This window comes from Solanum lycopersicum, chromosome 3 (assembly GCF_036512215.1).
Source record: "Solanum lycopersicum chromosome 3, SLM_r2.1".
NCBI classification, from domain to species: domain Eukaryota; kingdom Viridiplantae; phylum Streptophyta; class Magnoliopsida; order Solanales; family Solanaceae; genus Solanum; species Solanum lycopersicum.
This window is the reverse complement of record NC_090802.1, coordinates 56,805,269-56,826,231: the sequence shown is the minus strand read 5'-3', so window position 1 is coordinate 56,826,231 and position 20,963 is coordinate 56,805,269. Positions and strand designations below refer to the sequence as shown.

The following is a 20,963-nucleotide window of genomic DNA, read 5'->3' as shown; positions in this document are numbered from 1 at the left end:
GAATTGTATATGTATATTGGTTAGATAATTGTATATTATACATATTTATTTGTATATATAGCAAGCGAGATTTGGAGAGAAAGAAAAGAAGCGAGTGAGATTGAGAGAGGAATGAGAGAGGCGAGCGAGAGAGGGCATAGAGTGGGTGAGAGATGAATTGTATATATATACTAATTAGATAATTATACATATACAAATGGGGTTAATTGTACAAACTCGAAATCAATCCACATAATTAATGTATAATGTTAGTCGTGAGTGATAATTATAGCAAACTATAGCTATAATGAGTAATTAAATAGTATAAGTTTGTTAACTACGTAATTTTTTCATTATTATATTGGGCTTCCCCACAAGGCCGTGCAATTATCTAATCGATAGGTCCAAGTAACGATAATACAGGCCTTGAGATTCAATCGGGATCAAATCAAACCCATATAGTTGAACTAATTAAATAACGAAAACAACTCCCCATCTAGTAATTACTTTTGAGGAATTGACACATACATACAATTACTGTATACAATTGGCAATATGTAGTCCGTTTAATTAGCAATTAATAATCCTAAAAAGAAGAAACATGTAATAGCCTAAAAGAAATATAACAACTTTTTATAGTTTTTTTAAAAAAATCAACAACCAATCAGCATTAATTAAGGAGATGTGATATTATTTTTCTTCCTTATTTTTATCTCCTATAATTAAGGAAGTTAGCTTTTAAGTTTCTTTAAAGGGAAAAAGGTTACAAATACCCCTCAATTTTAATTTATTGGTTAATTTTATCCCAATCGGTAAAATGAAGTCATTTATACCTCCAAACTAACGGTTATCCTAAATCGATCCCAAATTTTCAATTTCAATTAAAATATCTATTTAAAATTGGTTCTCTCATTTAATTTAAACCCGATCCACTGAATCAAATAACATTGATGAGACTTCAAAGTTGAAGCTTTCTTCCGCAATGTGATAAAAACAGAGATATGTCCAACTGAATATACATAAACCAACAAAAATGAAAAAGTAGCATTAGCGGAAATGAAAAAGCTACTGCCATGGTACAAATTGTTTTTGCATAGATGTCATGAAATAAATGAGAAAACACCATTAGAGTATTTGATGGTGTTTTCTTGTACTCCGACAATCCTCGACTCTTAAGCGATCTCAACGTTGACAAATACAACTGTAGATTCACATCTTTTCCTGGCAAAGCTGACGACCAAAAAGCAAGAGGCCAAAACCCTTCTGCCTCATTGTTCCGCCCCATCTTTTACACTATATTTTCTTCCATATTCCCTGCTTTCAATATTTCAATTTTCTTTTATCTTGGAAAACCATGTTCGTAATCGACAGAAAACATCGTTTCAAATCAATTTGTGCCGGTTTGGTGGAATCGAAGGAAAAGTAAGAAGACCGGAACCTGCACTCGTCGGAATCATAGAAAAATTAACAAAGAAGAGAAAGAGAACGAAGAGAGTTATCTTTAACGGAGTCATTCTGGTAACCTTTTTGATGGAGCATCAAGAATTCATTGTTCAAGTTGTTGAGAGAAAGATAAGAGATGGGTTATAGGTCGGATCGGGTTTGACTATGAATAATTGGGTTGATTTTTATAGATTTGGATATTTCCATCTAAACAAGGGTATATATATGACACGTTTGCTAACGATGAGGGTATTTTATCGGTAAGGGTAAAATCAACCAGTAAATCAAAGTTGCTGAAAAATATTTTTGACCCTTTTCCCTTCTTTAAATTCTCAAACTCAACTTTATCATCACTCTATTTTTCAAATTTTTTTATTAAACACAATTTACAACAACTTAAATATATATTGGATTATTCGTAAGCAATAAAATCAAAAGTTTGACGTTTTAAATAAAGTAAAATTTACGAATAATAAAGGGACTTATATTTATTTATTTATTTATCCTCAAAAGTCCTAAATAAATATTACTATTGTCTTTTCAATAATCAAATAATGGCGTTCTGTAATTTTGACAAATGTCAAAAGACTTTTCATATTCCCAAGTGCATTGATTTGCATGCACATAGTTTTGTTCAAATCGATTACAACCGGTTACACCAATCCAACTTGACCTCTCAAAATGAAACACACCAAATTCTACCATCACATTATTAACACCTTTCTACTTAATTCCTTTATTTAAAATATAGAACTAAATATTAGATTAAGAAATGCAAATTGGTTACAAGTACGTGGTATTGTGAATCTTTATTATATATTTTAGTAATAAAGTTTGTAATTGAATAAACTTATGATCTTGTAAGCATGTAACCATGGATAATTTATATGATAACTTGTGTAATCAAATAAGCTTGTATAAATACATATAATCTTACGCTTTTATCATCTTACCAGCTTGAAGTTGAATACACACAGAAGTCTCTATCAAATGCCATTAATTTTATATCATTTAATGTTTAAAGCAAATTATTATGATCATTTTATCAGTGACTAGTGTAAATGTAAATAAAAGAAACTTCAAATTTTCATAATTTTAGCGTTGGATGTTAGTTTTGGATATAGAAAAATTCTATTTCACGTTTCATACCTCATTTGAACTTATAAATACCTATAATTACTCATTCGAACTAACACACATAATTCATTAAATCATCAGAAACGGCCACAAAAAAGTTTGGTCAAAAAACTATATGCAATCAATGTATGCCTCTCTTGAAGGCAAATAATGTATACTACCATATCTTTTAGTACGTAATGAATTAGGTTAGCCATGACTAATGAAAATTGTAGGTCAATGAGTTTTCTTTCTAATGCTACATATTTTATATCATTTAATGTTTAAAATAAAATATTATGACCATTTTACTTGAGACCAGTGTAAATAAAAGAAACTTCGGATGTTCATAATTTTGGTTTTATAAGTTTGTTTCAAGTATAGAAAAACTCTATTTCATGGTTCGTACCTCCTTTGAACTTATAAGTACCTATAATTGCCCATTATAACTAACACATATAATTTATTAAATCATCACAAATATTGATAAAAAAATTTGGTCAAAAAACAACATGCGTTCAATGTGTGCCTCTCTAAAAGGCAAACAATGTATACTTTCATGTCTTTTAGTACGTAATGAATTAGGTGAACCATTACATATGAAAATTGTAGGTCAATGATTTTTCTTTCAAATGCCTTCAATTTTGTATCATTTAATGTTTAAAGTAAAGCATCACGACCATTTTATCTGATCTACATAAACAAAGTAAACTAAGATAAACAATACAAAATAGGAAAGCAGCAAATATACATATGAAAAAAGATTTTAGAATGAAAAAAAAAGAGGCTTAATAACATAATTTTTCGCAAAAAACAAAATTGAAAAACTTCAATTCCACAAATCATGAAATTTAACAATTAATTGGACAAGAACAAAATTATATATAAAAGATTATTACTAGAAGTATCCATTAATAAACATATTGTTGTATTTGATTTTCATAAACAAAGTGAATTAAAAAGAAGAATTAGAAAATTTGAGAGAGAAACAAATATACGTATAAAAAGATTCAAGAAATTAAAGGAGACAAAAAAGAGAAAAGTCTATTATAAAATGATGAGAAAATGATCAAAAGCCCCCCAACCTATATCTGAAATTCCAACTATACACTCCAACTTCATGGGTGTCCCATTACCCACCTAAACTATATTTTAATCTATTTTCTACCCACCTAAGTGCTGACCTGTCATGGGAGGTGTTGTCACCGCCTCTAGGCGCGTTTGAAGCAAAGTTCGACGAAAAATTTCCTCCTTCTCCTACAGTCATCTTCCCACTTTTAAATACCCATTACATCTTCTTCCCCCACCATTAATCCTTGTTTCTTTAGTAAAAAATTCACGAATTTCTCTCAAATCAAGTAGGGTTTAGTTGTTAATGTTCATTTGTACTTCAAATCTTGAATTTAGGGTTTGTAATCTGATCTAATTTCTTATTTAGGTTTCTAATTAGAAGTTTGAATTTTCTCGAAATTCATAAAAAATGGCAAATGAAAACTTGAATATGGATGAATCAGACCCAATGTTCAACGTTGTTGTGAGATGCAAACATGGAATTTTGCTGAATTTGCAAACTTCTTGGTCGAAATTAAATCTGGGAAAAAGATTATGGTGATATCACTTGATAATGCAGAATCATCTGATATAAATGCTCTTACTTTTGACGATGCATAATCAAACCAAAAGTGGAGTAGGAGATGAAAAGAGGATTTTTGGAATTTTCTTTGCTTCCTTTGTTCTTCTTTCAGTTTAGGGAGAAATGGGGGAAGCAAGAAAAGGGAGAAATCATGCAGCTTGACTTATTTGGTTTATGTGTTGAGGTCAGCACTTTGGTGGGTAGAAAATAGATAAAAATATAATTTAAGTGGGTAATGGGACACCCGTGAAGTTGGAGTGTGTAGTTGAGATTACGGATATAGTTTGGGAGGGCTTTTGATCATTTTCTCTAAAATGATTGATAAACAAAAATGAGAGATAAAAGAAGAATAATAAAACAATAAATTTTATTTTTTTAAGAAAAAAAAAAGGAGCAATCAAACGTGTTTAGAGAAAAATAAGGGGAAGAAAAATACTTTCCCTTTTCAAGACAAAAAGAAGGAGCAATTTAACGTGTTTAGAGAAAAATAAGGGGAACAAAAATACATTTTTTAAGAAAAGCAAAATAACTAGTGAATGTCAAATAAATAAAATAAATTCATTTTTTTTGCCAATAAATTAAAAATGGACTATTTTTTGCCAATTTAATTTATAAGTTATCATGTCATTTATTTGTTAGTATCGTAATAAAAAATTTTAGTAATTCAATTAATTGATTATTAGAACTTTTACGTGAAAGCTTATTCCCCACCCTGTAAGGACAATTAAATGTGTGTTCTCCCGAGTCCCCCGAGGACACAACATAATTTTGTGAGTCATTTTTTTTGGGTCTATTATCCTTTTTCATGAAAATAATATTAAAGTATTTTGATATTATAATTATACGTATAAATGTCCTCAAAGCACTTCCTATAAAGAAGACATAAATGTTGTCCCAATACTATATGTACCCACAATTTGATAGTTAATTTACATGTTAAGGTTATTGGTTGATCTGTCATAACTAATTACTTATGTTGATCTTTTTATCTTTTTAATTTAAATAAAAAAAATGAAATAATGGTTCAAAGCAAGGCATGTCATTAGAATAAAAGATATACTATGTCATATTTTTATGAGGTAGCTTATGTCACAACAAATGAAGTAACTGTGTCAGTTGGCACTTATCGTCAATTATATACGTTACATTATATTACTCGGTTTAAAATGAACGATCTTATTTTCTTTTTGGTCTATTTAAAAAGGAACGATATATTTTTTTTTTCTTAGTAATTTTTTAATTTCAGTTTTTTCACGTGACATGTTTAAGACTATAATATTAAAAGATAATTTTGTACATTCAACATAACTTTAATTTAGAACCACAAAATTCAAATATTTTTTTTATTTTCTTAAACTCTGTATCAAATCAAATTAGATCATTTTTTTTAAAAATCAGACAATATATATTAATGTTGGTACAATTTGTGAATAGCAAAGACGTGGAATGAAACATCCCATTGTCAAAAGTTGTAAAAGTCGTTAACAACTTTTTATTTAAATGACACTAATATATGAAAAAAAGGCATAAAGGTCACCCCACAAACTCATAATGCTATGAAAATGACTACAAAGACTCCCAGTTAAGTCTTCTCTATTCTTTAGTTAATAATTAACATATTAATTACTATGTCTTAATTAGTTATTTGAGATATAAATCAATTGTAAGGAAATTCTGATGCATGCCTGCAATAACTTGTGATGTGAGTAAATAAAAATTTAATTTTTAATTTTAGAAAAACGAAAATGGAAAATAGTTCTGAAATAACTTGATTTTTCTGATCAAAAGATGAAAACACATCTAAAATAATGATCGTTCTCTTGATATTTCTTTTTGAAAGAACGATTTGCTAGTCGAATCAAATTATTTTTTGAAGAGTGATATGGAATGTAAACATGCTCACGAATTACCAAATAAGAGTGGGATCAACTGATTACAAAAACTAGAGGAAACGATAAATTTGATTATTTCTAATTAAGTTACTTTCTTGGAAAAAGAAGATTTAATTAAAGGCAAAGTTAGGGAAGACCATAGAGACCAATGAACGTTTAAAGGCCAATATGCTCCGTACCAATTTCTTTTCTCTCTGTCTTCTAAAACTTCGTTTATAAGGTATGATTAAAGACAGTCATTTTTATCTAGAATAATGTTAAGTGATCAGAAAATTTGATTAGAAATTTCAATAGTTTATAATATTTCTTTTATTCTTAATATAAAGTAATTTCTTTTCTTCTAAATTAAAATATATTAAAAATTAAAAAAATAAAAATATTCAAAAAAGGTAATTTGTATAGCATATGATTTTCGAATTTCATTTGTGAAAGAAAAAAAGAAGGAAAATTGGGGGAAATTATGGTTTTTGTCGTTCCCAATAGTCAATTGAAAAAGACATGTGCATTTAAATCTAATGCAAGCTCTCTTCGTAGTTCCCTGTTTGCCTCCTTCCTGGCGAAGTTTCTATCCTTTTCACACTAATCGCATAGTTCACATTGAATTTTATGATTTCGATTGTTACGCCAAACATGCGGCAAAATTAATAGATTCCCATTAGGGAAATAGTATATGTGAAGATTGCAACTCATGAATAATTATTTTCAACTTTTCATTTTATTTGATTTATATTGACTTAATACTTTCGTTAAAAGTTAATGTATAAGTTTCGTTTTTAATCCAAATGAACAGTTAAAGGTATAATCACATCAATTTTAATTTTAGGTGCACATATATATTTTATTAAACTATACTATTGAGATTAAATCAAAATGGTCTCACTTGAACATGGAGAAAAGAATATATACTTTATATAGTAAGTAATAAAATAAAAAATTTGAACAACAGAAAATAAGGAAATTTACTTTACCTTTTGAACTTCCAATCAAATTCATTGGAGATTTACATACATCAATACCAAAGAGAAGACAAGTTGGTACGTAGTTTATTAACTCGGATCCAACATGATCTAAGTAAAAGGACCAATTACAAAATTCTTACTTGTAGAATCAAATATTTTAAGATCTCGAATATTATAAAATGTGTAAAAAATCATTAGATAATAAGATTATTTATAACTGGTAAAAATATTATTATACGTGTTTTTAATTTCTGTGACATTCTTTGCATTTTTATACCTTCATAGCAAAACGTCATAGTTTTAAGTTTAGTAATAGTTTAATTTCTATGATTCGCGAAGAAATTAAAGATGGCCCCACCTCGTCAATGCCTAGGACAAGGACTCTAGGAGTCAACTAGATTTCTTCAAGGTGTGGGTAATCAACAGTTTCCATCTATCTATAAATTCCTCAGCAACATCTCTCATTTGTACTAGTGAGAGTATATTATAAGCATAATCATATTTAGTTTTATGATTGGTGATCATCGATCGAAAATGGGTACACCAAAAGAGCACATTGAAGAAATAAGAAGAAGCAAATTCTCAATAGGGGGTGAAGCAAATCCACTTACTGAGGATCTTCATCAGGCTGTTAAGAATCTATCTGCTGAGCTTTATGCCAAGGATGTCCACTTCCTCATGGAACTCATTCAGGTTCATGCATTGTTTCTATTATTTACAGTTCGATGACTTTTTTTCGATCATTAGTGTCAATCACATGGGGATAATATCTTGGAGTTTGCTTATATTTTTAGTATTAATTTTTTACATGATCTTTTTTTCAGTATATATTGGTTTTATTTTAAAAAAATCATTTTGTTCGGACATAAAAGTAGCCATGTTCCATTAATACACGATATTCATTTTAGGCACTTCATATTAGATTGTGTTGTGTTATTTTGACAGTTTTTATTGACGTGTCAAAAGTGAGGTTGATACACTCAACAATTGCGTGTGAAAGACTTAATCTAACTAATTTTTTATTTTATTTTCTCTTCTTAATGTCCAATTTTCAAGTCATAGCTTCAACATTTTTTGAGTAATTTCCTAGATAGTCAGTCAAATTACCTAGGATATCACTTATGTTTGTTTTAGGATTACAATATTATCCAATTTTGTCTATTTTCTTTAAAATATATTTGATACAAAAAAATTCATTATTTCTCTACTACTAGGGTGCCATGTCACATTTTTTAACTTATTATTAATATTTTTCTAATTGTTTTAAAGAACCGGAGGAATACACATATTTTCTTGAAGAATTGGAGGGCTCATATTATAGTTGTTAATGTAATTTTTTTAATGGGTATTATATGTGGGTTTGTCTTTTTTTTTTAAACCAAAAAAATCTATTTATATATAAATGGAGACCACAAATATTCAAGAATAATTTAATTTTTCAAAAAGTATTTAAATATGCTCTAAAAATACAATTTAAGAAAACAGAAATTTTAATATAAATATTTTAAATAGAAAATAAAAGTTTTTTTGTTAAAGGAAATTGTAGCGACAAAAAATGTATGATTTTTAAATACCTCTAATTTCAATTTTAAAGGAAAAAAAATGAAATTAAACCTTTTTTTTTATAAAAATAGTAATGACTATTGCAAGAGAAAAATAAAAAATCTTTAAATGCTTCAAATTTCAATTTTTAAAGTTAAACAATGTAACATGAATAACAACTATCTAAGAAAATTACTCATATTTTTCCAAATTTAAACTCCTACGTGACACTATACTCTCCTTCAATTTTTCTTATAGTAATGTGTCAAAAAAATATAAAGAAATTATATCTAAAATGAACATTGCACAATTAATTATGTAAAACTTAATGCCCAACTTTAGGATGCCAACTTTTGGGACCAACTATACACTAAACTAAAAATAATTTCCATTTTTATTTCTCCAATTTAGCACATAAAGAAAACTAAATTTTTATTTCAATCTTCATATTAAAGTATTAATTTCTCAAGAAGACATCTTGAAATGCTAATTCCTCAAGGTTATTTGTAATAAAATCTACGAAAAAAAGTCAAAATTGCCTTTAAATTATGTAAAATAGATTATTTATACTTTTCTTTCCATTTTGGGATCAAAAATACCCTCACTCTTACTCTAAGATATCACAAATATACCTCAATTTTAGTGACATGACATGCCATATAGAACTAATCCTCCATCTAACTATTGCCAACTCGGATTCATTACAAAAGAACTAGATCTTTAGCGACGACAATAGTATCCACAAAAGTCCAAAAAATCGTCACTAAAATTTTTTAGCATTAAATTCTAATTGTGTTTTTTTTCTTCATTATTTTTCAACAAAATGAAAATGATGTCGATTAAGTAGGAGTTTGAAGATATTTTTTTATTTTTATGTTATATGAAAATGTATCAATGCATTATATAGTAGGAGATGTGATCAAGAAGTAATTTTCATAATTTTTTGTAATAATATTTTGTGTTTGTAATACTAATATTGTAATTTAATTATTTTAGAAAATTAGATTGCAATCAAAATTAATTATCATATTTTTTTGTTGAAAAAATGAATATTACTATTAGTCTACTAAAAATCACTCATAATCTTTTGTGGCAACTTTATCGCCACCACAGATCAAGTTCTTTTGTACTAAATCTTAGATGACAATCTTAGATAGAGGGATTAGTCCTATGTGGCGTGTCACGTCACTATAAAATAGGAGTGTTAACTCTTGATTATATTTGTGGTCTATTAAAATAACAATGGATATTTTTACTCCAAAATATAATAAAGGATACAAGTGATCTATTTCGCACAATTCAGAAATAATTTTAACCCTTTTCCATAAAATCTTACATTTCGTATTGAATCTTTTTATGGAGCCAGGCGTATGTATGAGTTGTGAGTGGTAATATTAATGATATTTTGTAATTGCAGAATGCGGAGGATAACGAGTACAATAACGGCGTTGATCCGTCGCTGGAATTCGTGGTAACTTCGAAAGATATTACGGAGACCGGAGCTCCGGCCACGCTTTTGATCTTCAATAACGAGAAAGGATTCTCCCGCAAGAACATTGAGTCCATATGCAGCGTCGGCCGTTCCACCAAGAAGGGCAATCGGAAGCGAGGGTATATCGGCGAAAAAGGTACTTAATTTCCCCAATTCTCTACTGTAAATCAACTCATTCTTCATATTTGCCACTCTTTCTGTTACTAGCTTATACTTGTAGTCGCAGGACTACTATTGCACTTTCTTGTCATTGATTTTTGTGACTATATGTTATTTGTGTTGTTTGTTTGTAATATTATTTTGTTGTAGTACTATTATGTTCCTAGCTTTTGTTTTGTTACTATCTATTGTAAATTCATTATGTCTTTTCATATACTATTGTTGCCTTGAATTTGAGGTTTATTGGAAGCAACCTTTCTGTGTCACGTTTGAGGTAGAGGCATGGTCTGTATATGCTCTACCCTCCCCAAACCCCATTGTGTGGTACTACACTGAGCATGTTGTTGTTGTGAAATTATTGTCCTTTAAATTTAAACAGTCCGTAATAAGAAGTGACGAATTTGTTTTACATCTAAATTGTGCCACACACATCTCATATAGAACATTAGTGCTTGAATCAACTCTGTCAATCTTGTCTTGAGATGAAGAGCCATCTGCTTCATTATCTGTTCTTAGGTTTGTTTTCATTTTCCTCCTTAGCTCCTACTAAATTCAAAACTTTCTCCTTTCTATACTACACAGAGTCAACACTTTGGTCATGATTTCAAATGCCATGTTTGGATTTTGGATCTTTTTTGTAGAAAATACTTTACATTTTGTAAAAAAAAGAGAAGAGAATTTAGCTGTAAAGAATAACTCAATAACAAGTTACTACTTTTGATGACTTTCAATAAATCATGTTTATTTAAAACTTTGAAATCACAAACATTTCATTTATAATAAGAGTATGGAAGTATGCAATTTATCAATGCAACGCCTCAGCGTATTTTGATTTCTTGTTTATGAACTGTGGTTTCCTCATTTGATATGATTGAATAAGAATTCAGATAATTTTGATAGTTTATGTGGGTTTTTCATGTTCATTAGCCAAAAAAACACAACTTAAGAATTCTATATTGAATGTCCAAACAAAACTTCATCTTTAAGTTCAAATCAATGTGATTCCAATATATGTCCAGATGGAGCCTAAAGTTTGAAGTGTTAAAGTACTGTTACTGCTTGTTGTACCTGTTGATTGCCTTTATGGTTCATTAAGCTTTAAATTGTCGAATACAAAGAGTGAATAGTAATTCATAGTCATCATATATCATTTCTCCTTTATGTTTTTAATAGATTAGAAACTATGGTTTTAGAATACTTAATCTGCCTAGAGGACGCATTCAATAATGATGACACATATAGATTAGTTCATATAGCTGACTACTCGTTTGGGAATGATGTTTTACTTTCAAAACTGACCGTAACTTGTTTTTCTTTTTGTTTTTTGAGGCACTATTTTGCTCTCTGGATTATTTTACCATTGTATTTGCTGTAGATATAGTCATGTTTGGTCATTTATTGCTTTGATAGTTGAAATTGGAATATCCAACTGAATAAGGTCTGTTTTGAAAGTAACAGTTTTGCAAGCACATAAAGGGAATCCTCATCTATTACTTCCCTTTGTCTTTTTCTGGACTGTTTTTTGTCTTGAGCTGGGAATCTATAGGAAAAAGCCTCTCTACCTCACCTCTAAGGTAGAGGTAAGGTCTGCGTAAACTGTTCCCCCCCTCACCCTGTTTTCATCAAAATGAAGTGCTATATTTTTTCTATTTTTCCTCTATGCTAAACCAGAGCTACAAAATATCTTATTAGTATTTTTTTTAATTAGTGGATCAATGATTGTTTTAATAGAAGAGATTAAGTTTGTTTCTATTTAACCCCATCATCTCTTCTTTTTTTATGCCAAAATGATCTGTTTATATACATTATATTTCAGTTCAAACTTGTTTTTGTATGAAGTTGCACTGTAGTGTAGAAAAACTGTATACAGTTTCATACCAGCCGGTCCTTTGTTTGTTGTATTTTTTCATATTACATTATCTTTTGAATAGAAAATTGATCATTTTCTAGTTTCTTGATGAGTTTTGGTAACGGAGTGCATTTGAATTTTACGAATCTTTATTACTTTCTCTTACCTAATTGAATATGCATATACCTTATCCGAATTTGCAACTTATTTCTAAAAGAATTTGATGGATTTTTATCTCAGGCATTGGCTTCAAGAGTGTGTTTCTCATCACTGCTCGGCCCTATATCTTCAGCAATGGGTATCAGATACGATTCAGCGAGGAGCCTTGCGAGCACTGCAATGTAGGCTATATTGTACCTGAGTGGGTGGAGGCAAATCCAACTCTTTCAGTTATTAGACAAGTCTATGGGTCTTCTGCTACCCTTCCAGCCACAACTTTGGTGCTTCCACTGAAACCTGACAAGGTGAAACCTGTTAAGCAGAAGCTTTCCAGCATTCATCCTGAAGTTCTTCTTTTTCTTTCAAAGATAAAGAAGCTCTCAGTAAGGGAAGACAACGAGGATGCCAGGCTTAACACAGTTAGTGCTATTTCCATTTCCAGTGAGACTGATTTTGTCAAGAAGAAAAACATTGATGCTGAATCCTACCTGCTACATCTCTCAGCTGATGAAAAATCTGGTATGGGTGAATGCAGTTACTACATGTGGAAACAAAAGTTTCCTGTCAGGCGGGAGCATAGAGTGGATAGAAGAATGGAAGTTGATGAGTGGGTAATCACTCTAGCTTTTCCCAATGGAGAGCGCCTCAACAGGGGAACAAGCTCTCCTGGGATTTATGCTTTTCTTCCGACGGAGATGGTTACAAACTTCCCCTTCATAATTCAAGCAGACTTTCTTCTAGCATCATCAAGGGAGACGATCCTTCTGGATGACATATGGAACCAGGGCATTCTTGACTGTGTTCCTTCTGCTTTTGTCAATGCTTTCACATCACTTGTGAGATCTAGTGAAGGTGCTCCAGTTTCCACTCTTACTCATATGTTTGGCTTTCTGCCAGTGAATGAATCTCCTTATCCAATTCTTAATGGCGTGAGAGACTCCATTAAAAGAAAACTGCTGGATGAAAGTATCATTCCATGTGAGTCATACGTGGAACAACAATTCTTTCAGAAGCCCAATGACGTTGGTAGGTTGTTTCCTGCTTTCTGGAATCTTCTTAACAAGGCAAGGAAGCAGGGGGTTGTCTTGCATAACATCTCATCCCATGGAATATTCATCGTAAACTCAGATTTTGATAAGGGGGTGTACAACCACATTTTGAGCTTTCTGGAAGTGAAACATGTTGAGAATGGATGGTATGCAAAGTGCATTCAGAGTTCCAATTTTGTTTTGGGAGTCTCAGAGGATGTTTACTTAGAACTTTTAGCATTTGTTGCTGAGAAATGGTCTTCTTTCAAGACAACTGACATGATGAACATACAACTTCTGAAATATGTTGATTTTGATGATGATGTAGTTTTGTGTAGCATATATGAGGCACTGAACGGTGATCATTCGTTATTTTTATCTCGTGAATCTGGTCACATCTCTTGGCTGATCAACTGGAACTCAGAATTTCGTTTTGCCAATCATCTTTTCTTTGCCAAATCAACACAAGAAGCAGTCAGGGATCATTCTAAAAGTGGGACAGTTTTGGATTGGCTTAAAGATGAGGTCAAGGTGAGATCTGTGAATGTGCATGACTTTGCTGTTCTGCTTCTTAACACAAACAATGATGATAGAAACATTGCTATGGCTTTTGCCCACTTCTTACATCAGTCCCTCAAAAGGAACTATTTATCAAAAGATCAAGTTGCTGCTTTATGCCGTTTTTTGCCGCTCGTTGATAACTATGGACATGTCACCCGACAGTGGAAAGGGGTAGTGGTGCCTGCAAATGGAAGTAAATGGGTGCGGTTGATTGGTTCAAACCCTTGGAAAGCTTCAGGCTATGTTGTGCTCGGAGAAGGTTACTTGCATTCTGGTAGCTATGCTGGAGTTTGTAGCAGCAAGGAAGAGCTTCTGGCCTTTCTCAGGAACAATGTTGCAGCTATGGACATTCCAGACCTACCCCCTCCTGATGCAGAAATTTCTAGTATGTATTCTCCACTGACCAAGGAAAATGCATTGCTAATGTTAGATTGGATTCGTAAGATGAAAAGGAACAGGCTTTCCTTTCCTAAAAAGTTCTTGACCTGCATAAGGGAGGGAAGCTGGCTGAAGGTATCACTAAGTGGTAGCCCAGGCTACAGGCCTCCATCAAAATCATTCTTCCATACTTCATCATGGGGACATCTGCTGCAAAGTAGATCAGTTCTTGTAGATATTCCATTAGTGGATCAGGGGTTTTATGGCAGTGAAATAATACAGTACAAGGAGGAGTTAAGTACAACAGGTGTCATGTTTGAATTTAAAGAGGCATGTGAATACATTGGAGAGCATTTTATGTCTCTGGCAACTTATTCTACTTTAACCAAAGTCCACGTGATGTCAATACTCAATTTCATCAAGTATCTGAGGGAGAAATTTCTTTCCCCTGACACCTTCATCAATAGCATTAATGATAAGCGGTGGTTGCAGACTACTCAAGGTGAGAAGAGCCCACAGGAGTCTGTTTTCTTGGACAGTGAGTGGAATGCTGCCTCACTGATCAGTGACATTCCATTTATTGATAATAGGCATTATGGGAATGAGATTCATTCCTTTAAAACAGAACTGAAGCTGCTTGGAGTGGTGTTTGGTTTTAATCAAAATTACCAGCTTGTTGTTGACAACTTGAAATCTCCAACACGCTTAGGTTGCCTGCGTTCTGATGCTTTGCTCCTGATTCTGAAGTGTATTTGCAACCTGGGATCATCTAAAAAAATATGCATGGCACTTAAGGATAACAAATGTATGAAGACCATAAACATGGGGTGGAAATCTCCGGCAGAATGTTTTTTGCTTGATCCTGAGTGGGGCTGCCTGCTGCAGGTGTTTTCCAGTTTTCCTCTCATTGATACAAATTTCTATGGAAGCAATATCTTGTCATTTAAAAGCGAGTTGAAGAAATTAGGGGTGGTGGTTGATTTTGAGGAGGCAACTAAAGCTTTTGTTGCTGTGTTCAGGCAGCAGACATCTAAGGGTTCATTAAACAAAGATAGTGCTCATTCCCTTCTCTCATGTTACAGAAAGTTGAAGAAAACTAACTTTAAATTTCCTTCAGATCTTAAGAGATGCATTCAAGAGGTTGAGTGGCTGCGAACTCGAATTGGTGATAAATTACCTAAAGAATGCATACTTTTTGATTCAGCTTGGGAAGCTCTCTCTTCAATCTCTTTGTTGCCTTTTATTGATGATAGTGAGGCTCGGTATGGAAGGAACATTCATGAGTATAAGGATGAACTTAAGAGTTTGGGAGTTGCGGTGACTTTTGAAAGTGGGGCAAAGTTTGTGCCTGCAAGCCTACGATTTCCTAGTGACCCTAGTGTCATTACTGTTCCAGTGGCAATCTCATTGTTAGAGTGCTTGAAGAAATTGGAGATGAATCATAATGATTATCTGATTGCTTTGCGGTCAAAGCTTGCTAGAAAATGGATGAAGACTAATGCTGGTTACAGGTCACCAGATAAGTGTTGTTTGTTTGGTCCTAAGTGGAATCCTATCTTACTGCCTGAAGATGGTCCTTTCATCGATGAAAACTTTTATGGCTCCAACATAGGATCATATAAGAAAGAGCTCAAGTCTCTTGGTGTTGTGGTTGAAATTGGAGATGGATGCTCTTTGCTTGCTGATTATCTTGATTCACATTCTAGCAGGATTACTATCACTCGGATCTATAAGTACTTGAGCAAGTTCAACTGGGAACCAGCAAAAGAAGATGCTAGAAAAATATGGATTCCAAATGGTGACAACGATGGAGATTGGGTGAATTCTGACGATTGTGTTCTGCATGACAAAAGTGGTTTCTTTGGCCTGCAGTTGCATGTCCTAGAGAAGCACTATGATAAGGAACTGCTCAGTTTCTTCTCCAAATTAGGTGTCAAAAGCAATCCTTCTCTTGATGATTTTCTCAAGCTATGGAATTCATGGGAAAATGCTGGCCGCAGTTTGTCACAATCAGAGTGCCAAACTTTCTGGGAGTTCATTGTGAAGCACTGGAGCTCACGAACTGAGAACTTTCTGTCTGAAAACTTGTCAAAACTTCCTGCAAGTTCAGGCTTGAAAAAGGAAATTTTGATGCTCGACAAACGTGATGTTTTTATTGGTGATGATCTCTATCTGAAGGATTTATTTGAAAAGTCTTCTTCTCATCACTTGTTCGTTTGGTACCCACAACCAAGCTTGCAATCTTTGCCTCGACAGGAGCTACTTGAAATTTACAGCAAAATTGGTGTTCGCAATTTGTCTGAATCTGTTCTGAAGAAAAGCCTGTCTTCTGTTAATTGTGATGGACTTGAGCTGGTGCAGCCAAAAGAAATCTTCATTGGGAGGGGTTTGTTTAAGTTAATTCTTGGCTTCCTTGCTGATCCTTTACTTCAAATGGAAGTGCACAAGAGACATGTAGCTCTCAAATGCCTCATGGATGTTAGCATTTTTGCTACATTAGAACCAATCACCATGGATTGCAGTTTGTCACTTTCTTCTGGAGAAGTCCTGAATGTGGAAGTGAGCCGAATGATTTGTTGGGAAAGAAAAAGTTCAAAAATCTTCCTACAAAAGCTGGACAAATCAGGTGGTTACAAAGGCAAACTTGAGTATGCAACATATTTCTCTGAAGTAGTTGCTGAGGGAATTCTTAAGGAGAAAGAAGATTTTGTGCCTCAGCTGGCTGAATTGATCAAGTTTGGGTTCATCCTGGAATTTGATGAGGCAGCTGTTGAGTTCTTGATGAAAACAAAGAATCTGCAGATATTTTTGGAGGATGAAGAATTTCTCTCCTCTGCCTTCCCTTCTGAATAGGTATTTGTGTTAAAATCTCCTATCCCCACTATATACCCCTTATATCTTGTAAGATTTTTATCTTAAAACAGGATCATCTACTTAATCTTCTCTCTGGTTGAAATACAAAATCTGAGTATTGACTATCCTAAAATATTTTGGGCAGGAGGGAAGACATGGTTTTAAATGGTTTGGAGGAACTTTTTGATTGACTGAGGCCCTCTGTAGATGCCAAATGTGATCTCTGGTGTTTTCTGGTCTGGCCAGAAGTCTGTTGAACGAAGATTGATCTTTTGTTATAAATCCTGCTAGTCGTCAATGCCCTTTTGTTTTGTATTTTGTTGCTCTAGATTTCTCTGTGTAATTTACTAAAATTGCACTTGGAGAGATACAATTGCTGAAAAGCTTATTCCTCTGTTCCGTGTCTTTAAGATTGTTCATCTGCTTTCTTTTTCAGTTCTAAAGTAATTAAAGTTGTTCTCTTTTGTTCATATGTTTATCTACCGTACTGTAGTGTGTGCAAGCTCTCATGCGCGTATAAAAGAGCTATTTGTCAATCCTTTTTGGCTTCCTCACCCATGAAGAAACTTTCTGGAAATCTGGTAGAAAAGAAGTTGTTAATCAGATTTGAGATTGTAATCTGCTGTTAATTAGTTCTGTTTGTTATTTGCCTCCTTTCCTGGTAATCTATCCAAATTCTATTTCTCAGCAGGGAAAAAGAATATGACATTGCATCCGCTCTAGTCTTCCAATGCCTTACCTTTTGGTTTTGCTACTCTTTTACTCTCACATTTCAATTTTATGTGTACTCCTATGTCAGATATCATTGTGTGAAATGGTTCAAATATGAGTTGACCAGAACAAAGAAAAAGAAGATGACATTCTGGATTTAAGAGGTATATACAATCTCTTAGGTCCACAATTTCATAATATTGATTTCTGAGTTTTTCATTACAGCGGACCTGCTATTTGATTTGCTAAACTATAGTTTACGTCCACTAAACATAGCAGACAAAGGGTGATGAGTTTAATTTCCCTAAAAGACGATCAAGTAAATGTGTGGTGCTTGATCAAGCAGGTGCTTTTCCAGGAAGAATATGGTTGCGCTTGTGCCTGGAGTGAGCTGTAGAGTAACATGATCGAACGTTCAGCATATTCTTTGACAGTGCACTTTTAAAATTCTTCCTCTTCGTTTCTTTCTTCACCTTTCTGCCCACAGGCACCACCTGTATGAAAATGTAAGTTTAGCACTCTTATTTATTCTTTTGGTTTTATATATATATGTATGCTATTCTGATGTTTAGCAAAATCTGTTTTTGTTACATTCCTGTTATGTTTTTGTTTATTTCCCTCAAAGAAAAATGCGAAGAGAGTTAAATCTTTGCTGTTAAAAAGCTCAAAAGTAAACAAATGACTGCAGATTTGTTTATGATAATGGCACATACATGTAACAACTATTCTGCCACAATCCAAGCTAGATAAGATTGACTATGTACAAACTCACATCAACCAAATATTTGAAACTTTGATCATAGAATATTTTTCTGCATTTTCTAGCTAAATGGCATTAGTATTGAAGTAGTTATACTTTAGTATTATAAGTTCATAGTTAATGCTTAGTAGTTTTGACCTATGTTTGCTCGGACTCTTCAAAAATATAGCACCATGTTGGATACCCCAAAATTAGTGCATGTTTGGATCCCACATGGGCACAACAAATTTTTTGGAAAGCCCCAAGCAACATAGGTTTTGCTTCATATTCAGAATAGTGTATTCAATCTAATGCATTGCACAGCGGGTCGGGCTTTAATTCTGAATAGATTGGATAATCCTACAGCTTCCAGTTAACAAGTGCTACATCTCTGTTTCTCTAGTATGCATACATTTTTTAAAAACAGCCATTTATACCAAGGAAGGTAATATCTTTGATAGAAATTAAAGAATCTCATGCATATATATATACCTCTGTTGATGGTATGGTAGCAGCAATAGGGATTGTTGGTCTACTAGTAGCTGCTATTGGAGTTGTGTTCTTAATGACATCCTTGTTACCTGCATTTACTCATTAAATAGTAGGAAATAAGTTAGAGTTGGCTGAACATTGGCAGTGGCGAAGCCAGGATTATATACCAAGCGATTAAATGTCACACCTTACTATAACTAACATCTATATTGAATCCTCTTTGGCATTATATTGCAATTTTTCTTTATATTAAGGGGGTCAGTATAATGTTTCGATGATGAAGGAGATTCAATTCATTCTCACGCACAAACAAGGACATGCAAAAATTTCAGCTAGAGTCCTAATGACATTTTTATGGTTTCTATACATCTTTTGAAAAGTAAATTAATACATACCAATAATTACTTCATTAATCCTCTTGTCTTCAACAACATTGTTATTATTTGTGAAATATACTCTAAAACTTGGTGAACCAGGCCCCTCATCATCATAACTACGCTTTATCGTCCTTTGATCATCTTTATGATTATCATCATCTCCATAATCCCTTTCTTTATCTTCTTCTTCGTCGTCGTTTTCTTGAACAATTGCTTCTATCAGTTTTGCCACTCGTTCTTGATGATCATCATTTGCTTCAACTTTTTTAATATCCTTAATTACATACTCACTTTTTCCAAGGCTTCCTTCTAGATTCTCATCATCTTCTATAGCATATGAAAGTAATTCCTTCTTGGAAGGTGTAGATTGTTTTGTTGGCCTACGAAAACGCCTTCTTTTCTTCTTGTCATGTAAACGTCGACGAAGGAAGTTTGGGGGGATCCTATAGTTCTTGCCTTTTACCTTGGAAATTTCACCCCCCATTTTTCAAGATTTTTTGTAAGACAGATCGAAAACAATAATAACTATGCCTCAATGGTACGTAAAGCTAGTTGATTAATGATAATGTATGAAGAAACGACCTAAAAGAAGAGATTTTGACCATGTATAGCTAAATTTATTTTTTCCTTTTAGGAACTTACTATAATTAACGATAAGGATATCCTCTAAGAAATAGGAATATAGGGTATACAAGAAATGCATGCATGTGTTCCTAAGTTTTTTACTATAACTGTTTTTTTTTTTTAAATAATAATTAATCAAAATGGAATATGGTTAATTGAACATTGAAGGGATGTGGACGAACATGTATTTCGGTTCGTTTGATAAATTAATTAATGAAAAGACAACAAATAGTTGTAACTTGTTAGAAAAATAAAAATAATGTTCAAATAATTAAACTATTATTTTTTTTGTCAATTTAACAGGGGGTTAATGGATTAAATGGCATGTGTAAGAATATATTAGACAAAAACGAATATGATGATCGCCTCTTTGATCTTTTTTAAAATTCAAAATTATATTCTGACATCATGTTAAATGGACATTAAATTTGATTTTTCAAAATCATATTCAGACATCATGTTAAACGGACTTTAAATTTGATTTTTTTAAAAATTCAAAATTATATAAAAGTCTGATTCACTTCATCCACCTTCGATGTGGAAATCATCTTTCATCATAAAGAGAGCAGAAATATTTGTTGGGGCCTCAATCATGTGAAGTAAATAAAGGTACTACAAGTAGGTTTATATATAGATATTTATATTGGAATATCCTTTACTTCCTTCTAATGTACAAGAACAACAAGAAGCCCGTTAAAGTAAAATTTAGGTGAACGATTTAATTAATAAAATGTTTTTTTCAAAGTCAACACAAATGTGATCAAACAATATGTGTTGAATGATAAGAACAATAATGAACCTGCACGAAAGAATATGATACATTGGATGAAATTGTTTTTTTTTAAAACTAGAATTGATTTTAGTTTCGTGCCTCGAATATGAAAGAGTGATTTTTTATAGCCAGAGTATTTGAATTAGTCAGACTTCAATGTCTATACCAAATATCACGTAGGAGAAAAAACCCAATATGTTGAATT

General features: G+C 32.3%; 2 protein-coding genes across 2 annotated transcripts; one reads left to right on the top strand and one right to left on the bottom strand.

Moving 5' to 3' along the window:
- The first annotated feature begins 7,262 nt into the window (after nucleotides 1-7,262).
- LOC138347283 (uncharacterized) lies at nucleotides 7,263-17,513 on the top strand. Its single transcript, XM_069295185.1, has 4 exons — nucleotides 7,263-7,715; nucleotides 9,982-10,192; nucleotides 12,305-17,043; nucleotides 17,189-17,513. The coding sequence occupies exons 1-3, from the start codon at nucleotides 7,533-7,535 to the stop codon at nucleotides 17,041-17,043; spliced, it is 5,133 nt and encodes a 1,710-aa protein (XP_069151286.1). The 5' UTR covers nucleotides 7,263-7,532; the 3' UTR covers nucleotides 17,189-17,513.
- A 375-nt stretch (nucleotides 17,514-17,888) lies between these two features.
- LOC101267689 (uncharacterized) lies at nucleotides 17,889-20,139 on the bottom strand. Its single transcript, XM_004235300.5, has 3 exons — nucleotides 19,381-20,139; nucleotides 18,986-19,074; nucleotides 17,889-18,248 (listed from the first exon to the last, which is right to left on the bottom strand). Exons 1-3 carry the CDS (start codon nucleotides 19,844-19,846, stop codon nucleotides 18,093-18,095), a joined length of 711 nt encoding a protein of 236 aa, XP_004235348.1. The 5' UTR covers nucleotides 19,847-20,139; the 3' UTR covers nucleotides 17,889-18,092.
- Between the last annotated feature and the right edge of the window lie 824 nt (nucleotides 20,140-20,963).